Raw genomic sequence first — 14,668 nt, 5'->3', positions numbered from 1 at the left:
AACTGCTGCCGAGTGTTTCACTCGGTGGATATCGCCGGACAGCGCCCCACACACGACGACCCGATCCGCTCACCCTCCCGCCTCAGTGTCCCCTCAGCAATAACGGTCACTGCGCGCGACCGCTCGGAACCGCCCCCTCAGCCCGCCCGCCGTCCCTGATTGGCCCCCGCCCCTGTCACTCTTCCGATCCCCCAGTCAAATGGGGAGCCGAGGGCCGGGGCGCGGTTCCGCCTTTCCGGCCGTTTCCATGGCAGCGGGAGGGGGGAGGCCGAGGCGTCGCGGAGGCCATGGTGGGTGGTTGCTTCGCTTTTGGAAACCGCCAAAGCTGAAGGTAACCGAAGTTCGGGGGCTTTTTTTCTCATTTTCCCTTGTTTCTCGCCTTCCCCTCCCGCGCTTTTACGGAGTGGCACATGCCGACGGGCTCTCGGATCCTCCCCCCTACCTAATGGTAGGGGCGGCTCCCCCTGAGGCAGCGCCCTTCCCGCCAATTCTGGGCGCCCCTCCCTCCTCCCCCCCCCCCCCCCAGGGCAGCTCCTGAGGAGAGAGGGCCATGGGGGGGGGGGGTGCGGGGGGATCATCGCCACAGGGCGGTGTCTGCTGAAGTTGCAGTCCTCATGTAAATAACTTGCTCCAAAGCTATGTGTGAACCTCTGGCAGAGTCCCCTAAATGGTCAAATTTCTTGATCTTTTATCTCTCCCATCCTTCATGTGGTGGTTTCTCCTCTTTAGGTTTATTTCCATGACAGAAATGTGGTCACATCTGAGGGGGAAATCATTAATTGGCTGTAAAACGCTTCCATCCTTCTGAAAAGTGCTGTAGGCTCTTGACTTGGGTGTGGGCTGGGCACGTGATCTCCTTTACACCTCAAAAAAATCATGAAGTTGTAAAGAATTTAACTTTATGTTCGGTCATCTGATGTACTACTACTGTTACGTCTACCGTACGGTCATCTGCCTTGCTGAAGAGCTGAGCTCAAGGTTTTCCCTGTTTTTTCAAGTACTCAAAAATGAAACTGGTTTACTAACTTCAGTTATTTGTCAGTACTTTCCCATATTGCCCTATGAATAAGGCACTGAGTGTGTGAGAAGTTGCTATAAACATTAATTAAAACTCCAACTTTGTGTTTGGAATAACATGACAGAAGCCAGAAATCGCTGTTGTAAGGAGTAATACACGAATTACACAAGCACTAAGTTTGCGTGTGGTTGTAAGCAACTGAAACTCGGGACCGCTTAACACTAAATGTGAAACCTGAAAGCCAAATTTGAGTTACCCCAAAGTATTAGAATTCCACAAGATTTTACTAAAATGTGTTGCGGGCACTAGTAGTGTGTGTATTCAAACTACAACGTCTTGTGGTGGGCATTAAAATTTATAAGCAGATTTTATTTACAGAGCTGATAAATTATCTAAATATTGTGCATGCAACTGTTAACTTGGAGTGCTTTACTACTGAAAAGTAAATGTTGTGTCTTTGGAAAACCTGAATTTCACTTGGTTTTCCTTTTAATACAGTGATAAACGGGGGCAAGCAACCTGAAAATGTCTTCCTATTTGGCTCAGGAGGTTCACCTTGCTAGAAGACACGAAGAGATGTAAGTAATGGCTTCAGTGGCATGGCAGGCCTCAGGTCAGTTTGCCTTGTGGTTTTAGGAGGTCTCCCCGGCCATCCTGTGAGCATCAAATCGTACCTTTAGAGAGCACAGCAGTATTTAACAAGGGGTCGGTGTTCCAGGAGGTGGCACTCTTCCTTCATGAACTACTGGAATTAGCATCCTTGACTGCTGTTATGAGTATTGAGATTGATGAGGTTTTTGACTTCCAGTGGTGGTACTGGTTTAAGATCTCTCTTCAACCTCTTATCGCCATTGAATTCTTAGCTGGTTTCTGTCACTCTGTGCCTCAATTACAGAACTGCTTCTTTGTTGCCCTGTAAATGCAGATTGTGAAGCGAATACAGTAATGATTCAGAAAAATCTGCTTTTCTTATAACAATTAGCACTTGCTGATGAGCAAGAGTAGTACTGATCAAGTCACCCCAACCCACCCTGTCTTTCCTGTTCTGAGAGATTCGGTGCTTCTAAGCACCTTAGCATATGAGGACTGCTGGTTGCAATGCTATAGCTTCATGCAAGCACAGCAGGTGGTGTCTGCCTGTACCTTTTCCCTCCCCCAGCACACCCACCCTACAGCCGGCTTAATTAGCCCCATAGTTTTGAGAAAACTGGGTAAGGTAAAAAGGTTATTTTCTAGCTCCTGAGCAAAATGTTCTACCCACTTAGCAAAATGTTTTCCTTTGTAGACTGTCTCAGAGATCAGTGCTGCTACAGCAGATGGAGACTTATCTAGGAGACAAAAAGACTAAAAAGACATGGCAAACTCAAGCAGCTGATGCAGCTCGTAAAAGGAATGCAGCACTTTTAAATGTAAGTTTCTGCAACTGAATTGAAATGTCATAGTTTTGTAGCTCAGAGAACTGAAAAAAGAAAGTGTTTGCTCCATTGTTATCATTAGAGTTCCTTTTCTCGAACTTGACCCAAAGTACGTCTCTATTATCTGATGACACCACTACCTGTTTTACATGCCCTTCTTATATGAGCCTCGCGGTGGCAGCTGCTGCTATTTTCTTTGAAGTACACATAAAGATCCAGCACATGCTTACATAGATGTCTGCCTAAGACAGCCTCTGAGTCTTGTCAGACTCAGAGCACCTTTACACCTTTTACCCAGTTCCAGAGATGGGGATATATTTGGGAATCGGGGCTGACCAATCTAGCATGCTGTTAAGCCAGGGTAGGAACCTGGTTGTGTGAAGCTGTGGGAGAAGATCAGTTAGATGCTGGCTTTAAGGAGGTGTAGAGTGACTTCAAGAATCTTACCTGCAAGTCTGTAAAAGCTGTGTTTGGTATTCCTGGCTCTTCCTAGTGGTGATACTGTTAGTAATGTTAATAGCTGTTCTACGTACCAGTTATCATATTTAGGCAAGATTTGTTTCCTAGGTAAATTCAGTGGATGTTTGAGAATTAGCAACTAAAATATGTGAGTTTGATGGCAGGGCCTAGAATGCTGAAACCTCTTCTGCAGCACCTCACTTACGCATCTGAGTTGCGTGTATTTTATCTCTTGAAATTAAAAGTTTTACTCTAGAAAATAAAAAGACTTATTTGAACCTTCAAAGATTTTGTTTCTTCATGCAGAACCTAGTGAAGGTTAAAAACGTTCACATTTCAGCTAGGTACAATTCTGAAGCAAGTGCTCTTTGTATTTAAATGGCAGCTATATTTAGGGAGTGGCAGACGAGGCAGAACACACAATGTGGGATTTCTTCTTACCAATTGTGTGATGAGGAGGATGTTGCAGCTTAGGCTCTGCTAAACTGCTGCAGACTGAGCTGGGGCAATCAAACTCCTCTGTGGGTATAGACAAGTGTGGGTGCTTCAGTGGGAGGCTGGGTAGAAGGAGATGGCTTGCTTATTTCTTTGTTCCATAGTTCGTGTTTGACTGATTTAGTAATCTCACCTAGTATAACTAATGTTTTTCTATGTGCATTTTATAATTAAAATAGATTTATTTTTCACATATGTAGTTTTTCATAAACAAGTTGTATCTTACAAATGCAGTCTCAGCTAACATACACAGACAAACATAATAAAGGCAAGATATATTTCTGCATGCTGAAAGCTTGTTGTATTGGAAATGTTAACAATAGCTTAGACATATACAGAGTGTAAATATTTTTGCAGTTACACAGATATTTGCCATCTTCTGTCACATCCTCAAAATTGTTCCTTTCAAGTGTCAAAAATGTTGGTGTTTGTACAGGAAAAAAGCAAAAACATATGTATCAAAACAAATTCTGTTGCAGGATAAAGTAGCATAAATCAGTTTAAATCTATTAATTTTATACTGGTTTTAACAGACATGCATTCCTGCAGATGCTTTCTGATAACAGAATAGAAAAGAAAAAAAAAATCTATGCAGAATAATATATGAGAAGCTTGAAAACAAGACTGATTAATGTGCCAGCTTCAGAATATTGTTCCTGATACCAGGCACTGTACATTTCACAGTTACCATGTGGAGAGTTGTTGATTTGGCCTACTCAAAAATACATGGACATGATGAAGTGTTATTTTTTTATTTGCATTTCTTTTTTTCTGCATGTAAGCAAAATCAGTTGTTTTCAGTATGTGATCATAGCAAAAGACGTTTTTGTTTCTCTGTGCTAGTTGGTATTTATGCACAGGAAAGCATTTCAAAATAAATTAATTTTCTAATCGGTAGGAAGCAGGGAACTAAACATTTTTTAATTAAAATTTTAGCATTATAAGCACTTGTTCAGCATTTTAACATAATTACCAGAATATTTTATTGATGCAATTAGGTTGCTATAGATCAGAGAAATCTGTGTCACTTGGTGCCCATATAGTGTTATCATAAAAGCAGAAATTCAACCAGAATTTCTAATCTAACCTATGAGCTTTTTTGTCAGTAACATTTCTTGTGTTTAGATATTTTTTTTGGTATTACGGTGCACCATCTTATAGCATATGCTTTATTTTCTATTTCACGTTATTTAGTGGTACTGACTATATAGGTAACTTAAACTGAATTTGCTTTCCTGTACATCATGCAATTCTAGAATTATTTAAGTGGGATTCAGCCAGGCTGTTACCAATATAAGTGACAGCTGAATTTGGTCCCCTAAAAGTGATGCATGTGTCATGCCTTCCATTTTACCTCTAGGGAAGGGTCTTGAACTGTTTTTGTTCCAGTCCTTGTAGTTTCAGGGAAAGCGCTGTAAGATGCTCTCTTTTTTTCCCTCTATGCTGTGACATACTAAATTTGCTGCTTTTATTTCCAAAGTTCACACTGCTGATGTATTTATTTTTATATTGATGATGGGGATTTTGTTTCCCTACAAAGTTTACCAGTTGCAGAGACATGAAAGAAGTGCCATCTAATCTTAGTTATTTTCTAAAGCGTCCTACACCTTCCAGCAAAAATTTTGTTCACTGTCTGTCATTAAATCGGTATTCTGAATGACAATAGACTGCACAACATACAAACTCGAGTGAGCAACAAAAAGACACGTCCAATATCTAGGCTATGCCAAAGTGACCTTTTCTACTAAACATATATGCACAACTGCTGTCTCCTTTTTTTGGCTGAAATGCATTAATTTCCTGTCACCATAAACATTCCAATGCCTTAACTGAGTGGATGAAAAAAAATAATGATTTTAATTGATAGTCTTCCTTCCTGTGAGAATTTCTATGGGAATTAGGAAGAAGGGGATCAAAAGGGGGAAAATCCTATGGAAGGATGTGAAATGAACGTTAGTGATTGATTCTGCTCTTCAGTATGGTGATAACTTCTCCAGGCTTGGTATGAGCCATGCTGATAAGAGTTTCACTTGGTGCTATTGAGGTTATATCTGCTCCAAGCACATGCAACAGAAAAATACCTTACTTAGGTTAATAAATTCAGTATTGTCTTCTGTTGTTTTGACATTATGACTCCAAACTGCTTCCAGTTTTGTTCACATTTCCCCCCCCTGCTAAGTTGATTCCCTTTTACTCCTCTCTCACCTGAAAAGAGGCAGCCACTTGCTACTTGCCAGGATTTGGATAAATCCAAGACTGAGCTTGCTCTTTCTCAGACATCCCTTAGCTTCCTGCAAGGATGTGCCCTTCCCTGCAGGAAAGGGGGGAACAGTTTTACCTAGATAAGATTCTCCTGAAAGTTATTACAAATATAGTCACGGTATAAAAAGAGTTCGTGAAATAGAATTAAGATGAACATCGTAGAGTGACTGAACCAAGTGCATCTGTATTACTAAACTGAACTTGAGTTAGCAGTAAGGCTGTGTTTTGCTTTTATTAATCATATCTGACTGAATTTGTGCCATATTTGTCCAACTAAACTTGAGTTGAGCGCTGTTTGCTTTTGATATATTCAGATTGGCTATTATTCAATGCGAGTAATCATGTTTGGTCTCTCTTGTGGATATGCTCCTCCAGAATCTCACTCTTCTTTTCGGCAGCAGTGGTGGTGAATATTTGGGAAGTCCCTTTGGGGAATTTCCTCTCTCATTTAGTTTTTCTGTTGTACTCTTCACACCCGCTCTCTGCTCCCAACTCTGCCATCTGCTATACTTTCTTTCCCCCTCCACTCTGTTCAGCTTTGGCTTCTTCACACCCCACTCCCACGTCCCTTTCTGTCTCTCTTCATCTGCCCACCACTCAATCTCTTCAATGTTTGGGTATGGAACTAAGCCCACAAGGATGGGTCAGAACTTTAAAAGGGGAGGGGGGCTAATTTGGCGTGGTGTTTTTATTTGTTTGTTGCTGCTGTTTGCAGTTTTTAAATTTATTTAGGCCTTTGTGAATCCAGCACGCATCCACTGGACAAGCAGAAACCCAAATACTGATTTTTGTAAGAAAGCTATGTGAGGTGCATTGTCATCCAAGTTTGTCTGGTGAACAGCTTGCTGCAGCTCTACATTTTTGTGCACATGTTATGCATGCATATTAGCAAGTCATCTTTGTCTTGAGGAGTAAAGATCTTGCACACAATTTGCCTAGTTACTTTACAGTTACAGTAGCTAAAGTACAGACTTCAGTTTCCATGCAGCACAGAGCAAACTATTGTGTCATCTCCCTCCCCATTTTCATAAGTTACAGAGAACAGAATTTAACTGTAATTTATACCAGTGTCCAGGGAGAATAAGTTATACAGCAACAGACTTATGCAGTAATAAAATGTATTCCTGTATCAGAAAGTTACAGTGAATGTATTTAGAAACAATAGGATATTATTCTCACAAGCTGGATTTCAGAATGACTAAATAAAGGTTTGAACCTCCAGTGTTGTTATGTGAATGCTGTTTAAGCTTAATGTTCATTTAATTAATTTAAATGCCTTTATGTGAGTGTGTATTATCTTTTTAATATTCCCAGAGTGTTTTTAAATGTGCTTTGCCTGTGTTTTAGGATATAGAAGCAGCAGAAAAAAAGCTGCAAGAAAGAATGTGTTTACTTCCACATCCTGATACTGTTAACTTAGAAGTAAGTCCTAGAACTCTGTCTTTTTGTTTGCTGTTTATGAAACATTTTGCTTTTTTTTTTCCCCCCCGAAGCATGTTCTTAAAGTGAAAATAATTGATTTTAAAATCCAGTGACTGGTATAGCCAAAGGCCTGTGTACTGTGCAGCAAGCTGAACCTAACTTCAGGGGCAAGGTCCCTAGATTCTAGAGCACTGTGGTGGAAATATTTTGCAGCTTTCAGGTTCTTATAAACTTAAAATTTATAATGAAAAATACTAAAAATCGAATATTGTGAATATAGAGACTACTCTATGTCAGTGCTACTTTGTTTTATATGTTCTTGGGTATGCTGCAGAGCGTCATCTTGACATTTCAGAATCAGCAGTTGATCAACTTGAACAGAGAAGTTTTTACTTCGGTTATTTTATCAGATAGTACGGGATCTCAGGGAAAGTAGCACTAAACCAGGAATTCTGCTTCTCACCTGTAGTCCCTGGAGCATGATTTAAGGATATCCTTAAAGGATATGATTTAAGCAATCTTGAAGAATCGTTGCCTGAGAGCTGAGTATTGTCCTGATCCAACATATCGATTTCAGTTCCCTGATCTAAGGACTGTTTTCTCAGTGTTATGCAGTGATGAATGAATAAAGAGGACAGGAGCAGTCCTGGAAATGGATATAGGGACACAGCTCTGATACAGACTAAGCATCCAACCACAAGGCCACTGAATCAGATTCCCGCTTGTGTTTTTTGGACCAACAGTTTGTGGGTGCAACACTGCATGGTGGTTTAGTTTCCACAGGCAATACAGAATGCTCCATGCTGATCTGGGTGCTAGGGTGCTGTCAAAGGATGGAAAAGGCATGAATTGTAGCGGATGAGGAGAGGTGTGTTGTATGTTGTTCTCACACCTGCTGGGCAAGTGTTTGAATACTTAGGCTGTTACTTAAATGAGAGACATCACTTCTTGGTTTGGTTGCTGTTAAAAGTTTGTCATTGTATTTTGTAAATGGCTTCCTGTCACTGTCACAGGGTACGTGCTCAGAATGCTGTCAGTGTTTTTTAGAGGTTTTAGAAAAAAAGCATACATTTTTCCTAGATACCTCTATGTCTTGAATCGTGCTGAGAAAGATGCCAAGCTACTTGGTTGAGCCTGTTTTGTCAGTGCTCAGAAACACTTCTAGACTCCTAGAGGACTTTCAAGGCACCTCTATAGATGTCTGGATCAGTTTAGGACTAGGCAATTTTGCTTCTCTCTGTCCTGTGTTAGGTGGCTAAGCTGCTTACGGGACGTAGACCAAAGTCTATGCACACTGGAGAGTGCAGAGCAATTGCTGATGGCTGCAGAGATCTGTGCTCTTCAGCAGTGGTGGAATTTTAGAGAGAATGGAGTTACTATTTGAAGCAGAAGATCCTATTTCAGCCTTTTTTATACTTCTAGTGCAGAGTGCTATAAATAGTAGAAAAAAGAAAACTTTCTTTCATGGTACAAAATTCTGGTGCATGCTTTGCTCCAAAACACTTCTGAGCATATTTCACTCAGCCATCTATGTGTCTGTATTAATATACTTTGAAAGTTATGGCTATAATGGATCCCCAGCTTGCTAAGTCAGAGTAGTTTTGTGTGACAGCACATATGCTTGTCAAAAAAGATTCTTTGAGTAAATCTGTTGAAGAAAATATTTTTGTAAATCTGCAAGAGCTGTAATTATATCTGAGTTACATGTAAGGATCAGAATGATTAGCCAGGAATCTAATTCTCTGTAGAGAGATGTTCAGTTCTGTGGTATACTACTTCTACGTTATATATTTAAACAAGTAAAAAAAAAAAAGGTTTAATACATATGTACCGTACATGTTTTCTACTATAAATTACTTTTTTTTCTGAATGAGCATAGGTATCTAAAAATACCTATACTTGGTTTAATCCAGCTCTTGATCACAGTATTTGGGGGGAAGGGAGGAGGAGGTGGCACTTTATAATTTCTTCTTCAAAATTCTACAAACAACCAAGTTATCCTTAGGATACTGACACCACAAATCATGAATGGTATTTCCATTCCGCAAATAAAATGGAAGTCAAGTTTCTTTCTTAGAGGTACAAAGTAATGCAAAGTGTTAGATAAAACAGATTTTTTCCGACCACAAGATAACCATATAGCCTCTTTTCCTTTCATGATTCAAATACTGGTTATTATTTTGAATAGTAACCTAGTGGGTTAGCACATAAATTTTACTCAAAACAATTAATTGCCTTATTGCAAACTTTCCCAGGAAAAACAATTTATGCAGCACTCCTTGTTTATAATATTAAACGTTTTTTTTCCACTTTAGAATTTTAATGTCACTGACTTACATATTTAAATATGAAAGGTGATTTGGAAAAGCTTACAGTCACAAAGTATTTTTCTTAAAGCTGTGGTGGGGATTTAAACTAATCTGTTGCTTACCACAAGAGGGCATATTCAGTCACTTCGCAGTTTATGATACAGAATGAAATCCTTCCAGGCTGGTGTTCTGTGCTATAGGAGAGACTTGAAATTTCATGCATAAGTTTGTTCTTTTGTGGATTGTTTCACTTATAAGGCAAGACTTAATAATTCATTGTCTGTCTATATTGTTTTTAAACATGTGGTGCAGATTAAGTTAAGCTGATTTTTTTTCTTTCTCAGACTCTCTATTGGGCATCAGTAGAAGAGTCTCTTCCCAAGTGGGAACAGTTCCTTTTAGGAAGAGCAGAAGCTCCTGTTGGTTTTAAGAAACTGAAAACTACAAAACAGAACCTAAGCTACTCAGAAGAAGACTCACAAAATTAAACACTCTGACTTTGTTTTGTAACTTCCTGCTGATGTGGGCAAGATTGTCCAGGTTATATAATAAAACATATCACTAAATTGTAATGTACATTACTTATGAAATGAAAATGAGGTACATGGGAGAGTTTGCTTTTGTCTCGTGCCTAACACTTTACATTTAAACAGTGTTATTTTTGCTTTAGGAGAGCTTAGACTAGCATTCCTTACAACGAGAGAAGCAATCCTTCTTGAAGGGACTTTGAGAATCAAAAGTGAGAAACACTGGTTAAGAAACCCACTGAAGTGATTACTTCTCAGTGTAAGAAAAGTCTTAGGTTATTTGTAACCCTCTGTTTTTCCACGTAAGTGTGAGAAGTAAAGACAAATTCATACATTATCTTTCTTCACTCTAGTCATCTGTGCTGTGTGCCTCTTTGTGGATCAAGGAGAAGGGAGGAATTCACTGTTAACAGGGGAGGCAGGCTCTTTGCGTCAGAGTAGTCCCAGTTTAGCACTAGAAATCTGTGTAAAAACCTTCATGGCAGCAGATGTAGAAAGAACACCTTGAATTTGTGCTTTTTGCTTTCCCTGATTTTTTTTTGCAATTGCTACTTTCGTTGCTTCTACAGCTTGCTCCAGTAACCGTTTCTGCTTTTCCCAGCCTCTTGCTGCCTACTTTATATTTCCTGTCTAATGGGTTGTTAAAGACAAGAAAAAGTAAACAAATATCTAGGCTATTTTTTGCTACTCCCAGGCTGCTCTTAGTGCTATTTTCTTTATGTTGACAATCTATAAGTGAGATCTCTTACTTAGGCATGAAAAGTTTGAAAGAAGCGAGCAGAGAGGTAGCCTGCAGCAAATGTCAAAAAACCCAAGCATATAGAAGTCTCGGAGATAACACTTTCTTTCTCAGCCACTGAACTGCTCCTCAGCATCCTCCTACAGAGGTGCAGTATTGGTGAGTTCTGACTGTACAGTCAGCTAACTCTATGCAGCTTTCACTATTCATGCATGTGTGCTTTTTAAAGTACCAGTTCAGTGGAAGATTCTTCTGGGTGTGTGACTTGGCCTGAAGGAACTGCACCCTTCTGAAGCAAAGGATGTCTAGGAAAAAAAAAAGTTTTGCATTAAGAACCTCAGCTGGAGTCTGTTAAATTTTAATCTTACACACAACATTCTCCTACCTCCTGACCTGGAAAAGGAAGGGGAAAAAAAAAAGACCTTTGCCAGTGTTTGAGGGTATCAATGTGTAGTAATTACTAATTTTACTAGGCTCAGAGATGCAGATTATTTTTATACTAGGGATGTTTGAAGGACTTCTTGAAACTGAGGTAGTTTTTAGCAACATTAATAAGTGTCCAGATTGCTTCAGATCTATGCACTTAAAACTGTGTTCACTTAATTAAACATAATTGAATTATTCACTGATTAGCAGGTGGTGGGGAGTTCATGGTCCAGTCAAAGCTGGAGAACAGACTTCTAGCTGGAAACTATAGGAAGTCTGGGTAGCCTCAGAGGATCAACATCTGCAGCCAGTGGTCTTCCTGAAAGTAGGCACTCAGTTTTGTCTGAATTTAAATTAGCTGAAGTATCACTCACAAGAAAATAAATAAATAAAAACTTCATCTCTAATATAAAAATGATTTTACATTTTCAACGGGAATATTAAGAGTTCATTTAAAACTTTTCTATTGAAGTGTCCATTAAACTGATAAGTTTTTACAGAAACTGCCATCTTAGAAATATCCTGTTGAGTGGGTGTTGGTGTTTGTAACAATAACGTTGTTTTCATAATATGTGATGGCAGATTAGCACGCTTCTCTGCAGTGTTGTTAACAGTTGTAATTAAGGAATAAACAGTAAAGGGTGTCAGTCCGATGACAATTTCATCTATAGTGTCACAATACAAAATGTCACAAAATATTAGAACTGTTATATAACTACAAAAATATCAAATTAGGCTTTCATCTTACAAGCAGAGAGCTTAAAAAAACCTGGCAGAGAGACCATTGCAATTTTATACCTACTCAGTGTTCTGTCACAAAGACAACTTGGTAATATTTTCTTCTGTAAGATCACAATGTGGTACTCGGTCTGATTTAGCGGGAATGTGTATGTATCTCAGACTTACAGAGCTCAAATTTAAAAAGGAAATAATTGGAGCCAGTTGATCAGACAAGAAGGATAAAGCACATGCAGTGCCCCCCTCCCAGGGGATGGGTGAAAAGGGATGGGTGAGCAGTTACTTGCTGACAAAGACTGGGACTCATCCCGGTCTTCGCATCCAAAGGGAAATCACTTAAACTGAAATCTGGGCCCCTAAGTACTTTCTACGTGTGAATAATCTGGGTCTTTATCTCTTTGGGCTCCGCCTAAACACTAGGACACAATGCAGATGCTTGCATCTCCTTGCTGCTTTTGATTTTTCCCATGGAAGGAAAGCAAAGTGTGGGCTGTGGGGGCATGGCAGCTTGGTGCAGGAGGATTTTATGGTGTGCAGTGGAAGGCACCTGCAGGCAGCGTTGGTCTGGCTGCTGTGCCTCTGTTTAACTGCTGTGAAAGTGAAGACAAACACTTTCCTTAGTCACAAGTGTGCTTTGAAGGTAATTGTATCAAACGTTATTAGATAATCAATACTGTATTTCTGATATTTTTTGTTGTATTGGGCTGAGAGGTGAGGATGAAAATCAAATTGTCTTCTGTTCAAAGAAGGAAATTATTTTTTCCTCTGTGTTATAGTTGTAGAAGCAATAGGACAGGTAGTGCAATGAAAATTATATATGCCCAGAAAAGCGAAATGCTGCTGAGTGAAATAAATGCAATTGCATATGACTAAAGCAGCAACGTAGTAGGGCATGGAGGCATACAGCAGAGCCGCTAAGGTAGAAGCTTGTGTCCTGATTAGTCACAGACCTTGGGGCAAGCAGCAGCAGGGTGCATAATTATGTGGTGTCTCCCGTTACATCTGTCAAGTGCACAACTTCTACTACAACTTCTACTGTGACTGAGCTAGCTTGCCACCTGCCTTTTGTATAGATACAAAATTGAGAAAGCACCTTAATGTTAGCTTAAATGTGTTTAAACCCAAAGCAACAGAACAAAAAACTGAGTGATACCAATATGGTTTAATACTGGCATTAAACGAGATCTTGAATGGGTATTCTTCACTGAGTCAAAGCTGTTACTTCAAAAATACAAATTCAGTGCAGTTATCCCCCACCTCGTCCCAGTTTGTTTGTTTTTAATCGTATGTAGTTTCCTACCCATTCCTGGGTGCATGTTTTTTCCTTTATAACATAACCCGTTACTCTGTATTCTTGACTTGCTGCTTGCCCTTTTGTGCTAAAGTGTGTATGTGTGCATAAGCTGCAGTGGTCCTGCCTCTTGCTTGTTGTGCTCTCCTGGTGGGTGGGGGAAAGCAATTGAGAGAGGAGCAGTGGGGGAAATAAATGGCTTTGCCTTTATGTAAGTTAATGCTCGAGTATCTTAGAAGAAGAGCTAATTAATCACCCTTTTTTAGGTTTATGCGCAGATGAGTAACCACCGTACTAGCCTAGGAGCACAGCCTGTTCACCCATCTTGTCACCTCTACCGTCACATTCCCCAGCTTTTGCTTTCTCAGTTATTCTGGCTGTGGGGGCAGTAGCAGAAGGCATGTTAGTTTTCCCAAGGATAAGAAATTTCTTACTCCACAGAATCTTTCTGAAGCCTATTAATTTCATTTGAGAGTATATATGAAATAGAAGGGCTTAGAGACACGATATTTGACACTTACTGGAGTGTCCTCTTGAATGCATTTATTCGAGGTCATGTTTTCACAGGAGTTGGGAGCTAGATTAAAGATGAGTTTATGGTTCCTCCTTCCTTATTCATTCACATTGTGTAGTCAGGGATGTAGGTGCTCAATTTGAGCTTGTTGATACTGAAAAATAAGACAAAATATTAAATGGGATGTAGTTTGAGAGGTTATGTCTGAAAGAAAACATTATTTACTCCATAATGGTAAGTTTCATAATATTTTAATAGTTGTGTTCAGATACAACTTGACCTTAAATACCACCCCAAATGCAAGCTGTTTTAACATATTTGTAATGCTAAGATCTTCATTACTGTAATACTCTGTTTGCTCAAGGATTATTATCCATTGCTATAACGTGTTACGGCTGAAATAAAGCTTTGATCTTGTATTCACCGACTCTTGGATTTTGGTGTTAGATTGCACGGACAAGTTGTGTGTGAATTGGTGCTCGCTGGAGCCAAGTGTGTGGACAGCGAGTCTGTCGGTGGTAGCTGCTTCGCTTAGGTGTGCTGTTTATTTTTTGTCATTTTCCTGTGACACTGATCTGAAATATTAATCTGCTGAGTGAAGATTAGAATCCCAGAAGTTTATCGCTGAAAATTGAAACGTAATAAATCCTCGGTGGATTATTTGCGCTCTTCCTATTGTTTCACAATAACCGTGTGCTAAATTACTCCAAATACGTGATTACTAGCAAGATATGGATAGAGAGAAATCTTAAGCCCTTGCAAAGGAAATATAGGTAGGGAGAAGGGGGCAAGAAAGGTTATTTGGGGAATTCTCCTGCTGGGTGAGCTCTTTGTCTTTGTGGTAAATAGGGTCATTTAATTTGGGAATTTGCTACTTCTTAGAAACATGGTTGAAATAGCTCTTTAAAATGCCCTAAACTGCATCTGCGGTGTATGTTTCCTCCCAACTGCATCTTTTTCGTTTGAGTTACTTTGCATACGTTTGTCATTACTGCATACAAATAGGACGTATGATCGTTTCTTCCCATAAGTTTTATCACTAGTGATGATGAT

General features: G+C 39.7%; 1 protein-coding gene across 5 annotated transcripts in view; it reads left to right on the top strand.

Annotated features, from left to right (window-relative positions):
• Nucleotides 1-205: 205 nt before the first annotated feature.
• Nucleotides 206-14,668, top strand: part of CEP15 (centrosomal protein 15) — a 30,232-nt gene continuing 15,769 nt past the window's right edge. Inside the window, exons 1-5 of one of the 5 annotated variants that reach the window (XM_005011396.6) lie at nt 206-331; nt 1,517-1,596; nt 2,304-2,427; nt 6,997-7,071; nt 9,725-14,034. In XM_005011396.6, the coding sequence (XP_005011453.1) occupies nt 1,544-1,596; nt 2,304-2,427; nt 6,997-7,071; nt 9,725-9,868 (396 nt within the window). In that variant the 5' untranslated portion in view covers nt 206-331; nt 1,517-1,543 and the 3' untranslated portion in view covers nt 9,869-14,034. Of the gene's footprint in view, nt 332-533; nt 979-1,511; nt 1,597-2,303; nt 2,428-6,996; nt 7,072-9,724; nt 14,035-14,668 lie in introns of those variants that run through there. The other 4 variants (XM_013091965.5, XM_072044202.1, XM_072044203.1 and 1 more) reach the window with 4 other exon arrangements.

Source organism: Anas platyrhynchos, chromosome 13 (genome assembly GCF_047663525.1).
Source record: "Anas platyrhynchos isolate ZD024472 breed Pekin duck chromosome 13, IASCAAS_PekinDuck_T2T, whole genome shotgun sequence".
Taxonomy (NCBI): Eukaryota; Metazoa; Chordata; class Aves; order Anseriformes; family Anatidae; genus Anas; species Anas platyrhynchos.
Note: the sequence above shows the minus strand (reverse complement) of the source record. Positions and strands in the feature narration are given on the sequence as shown.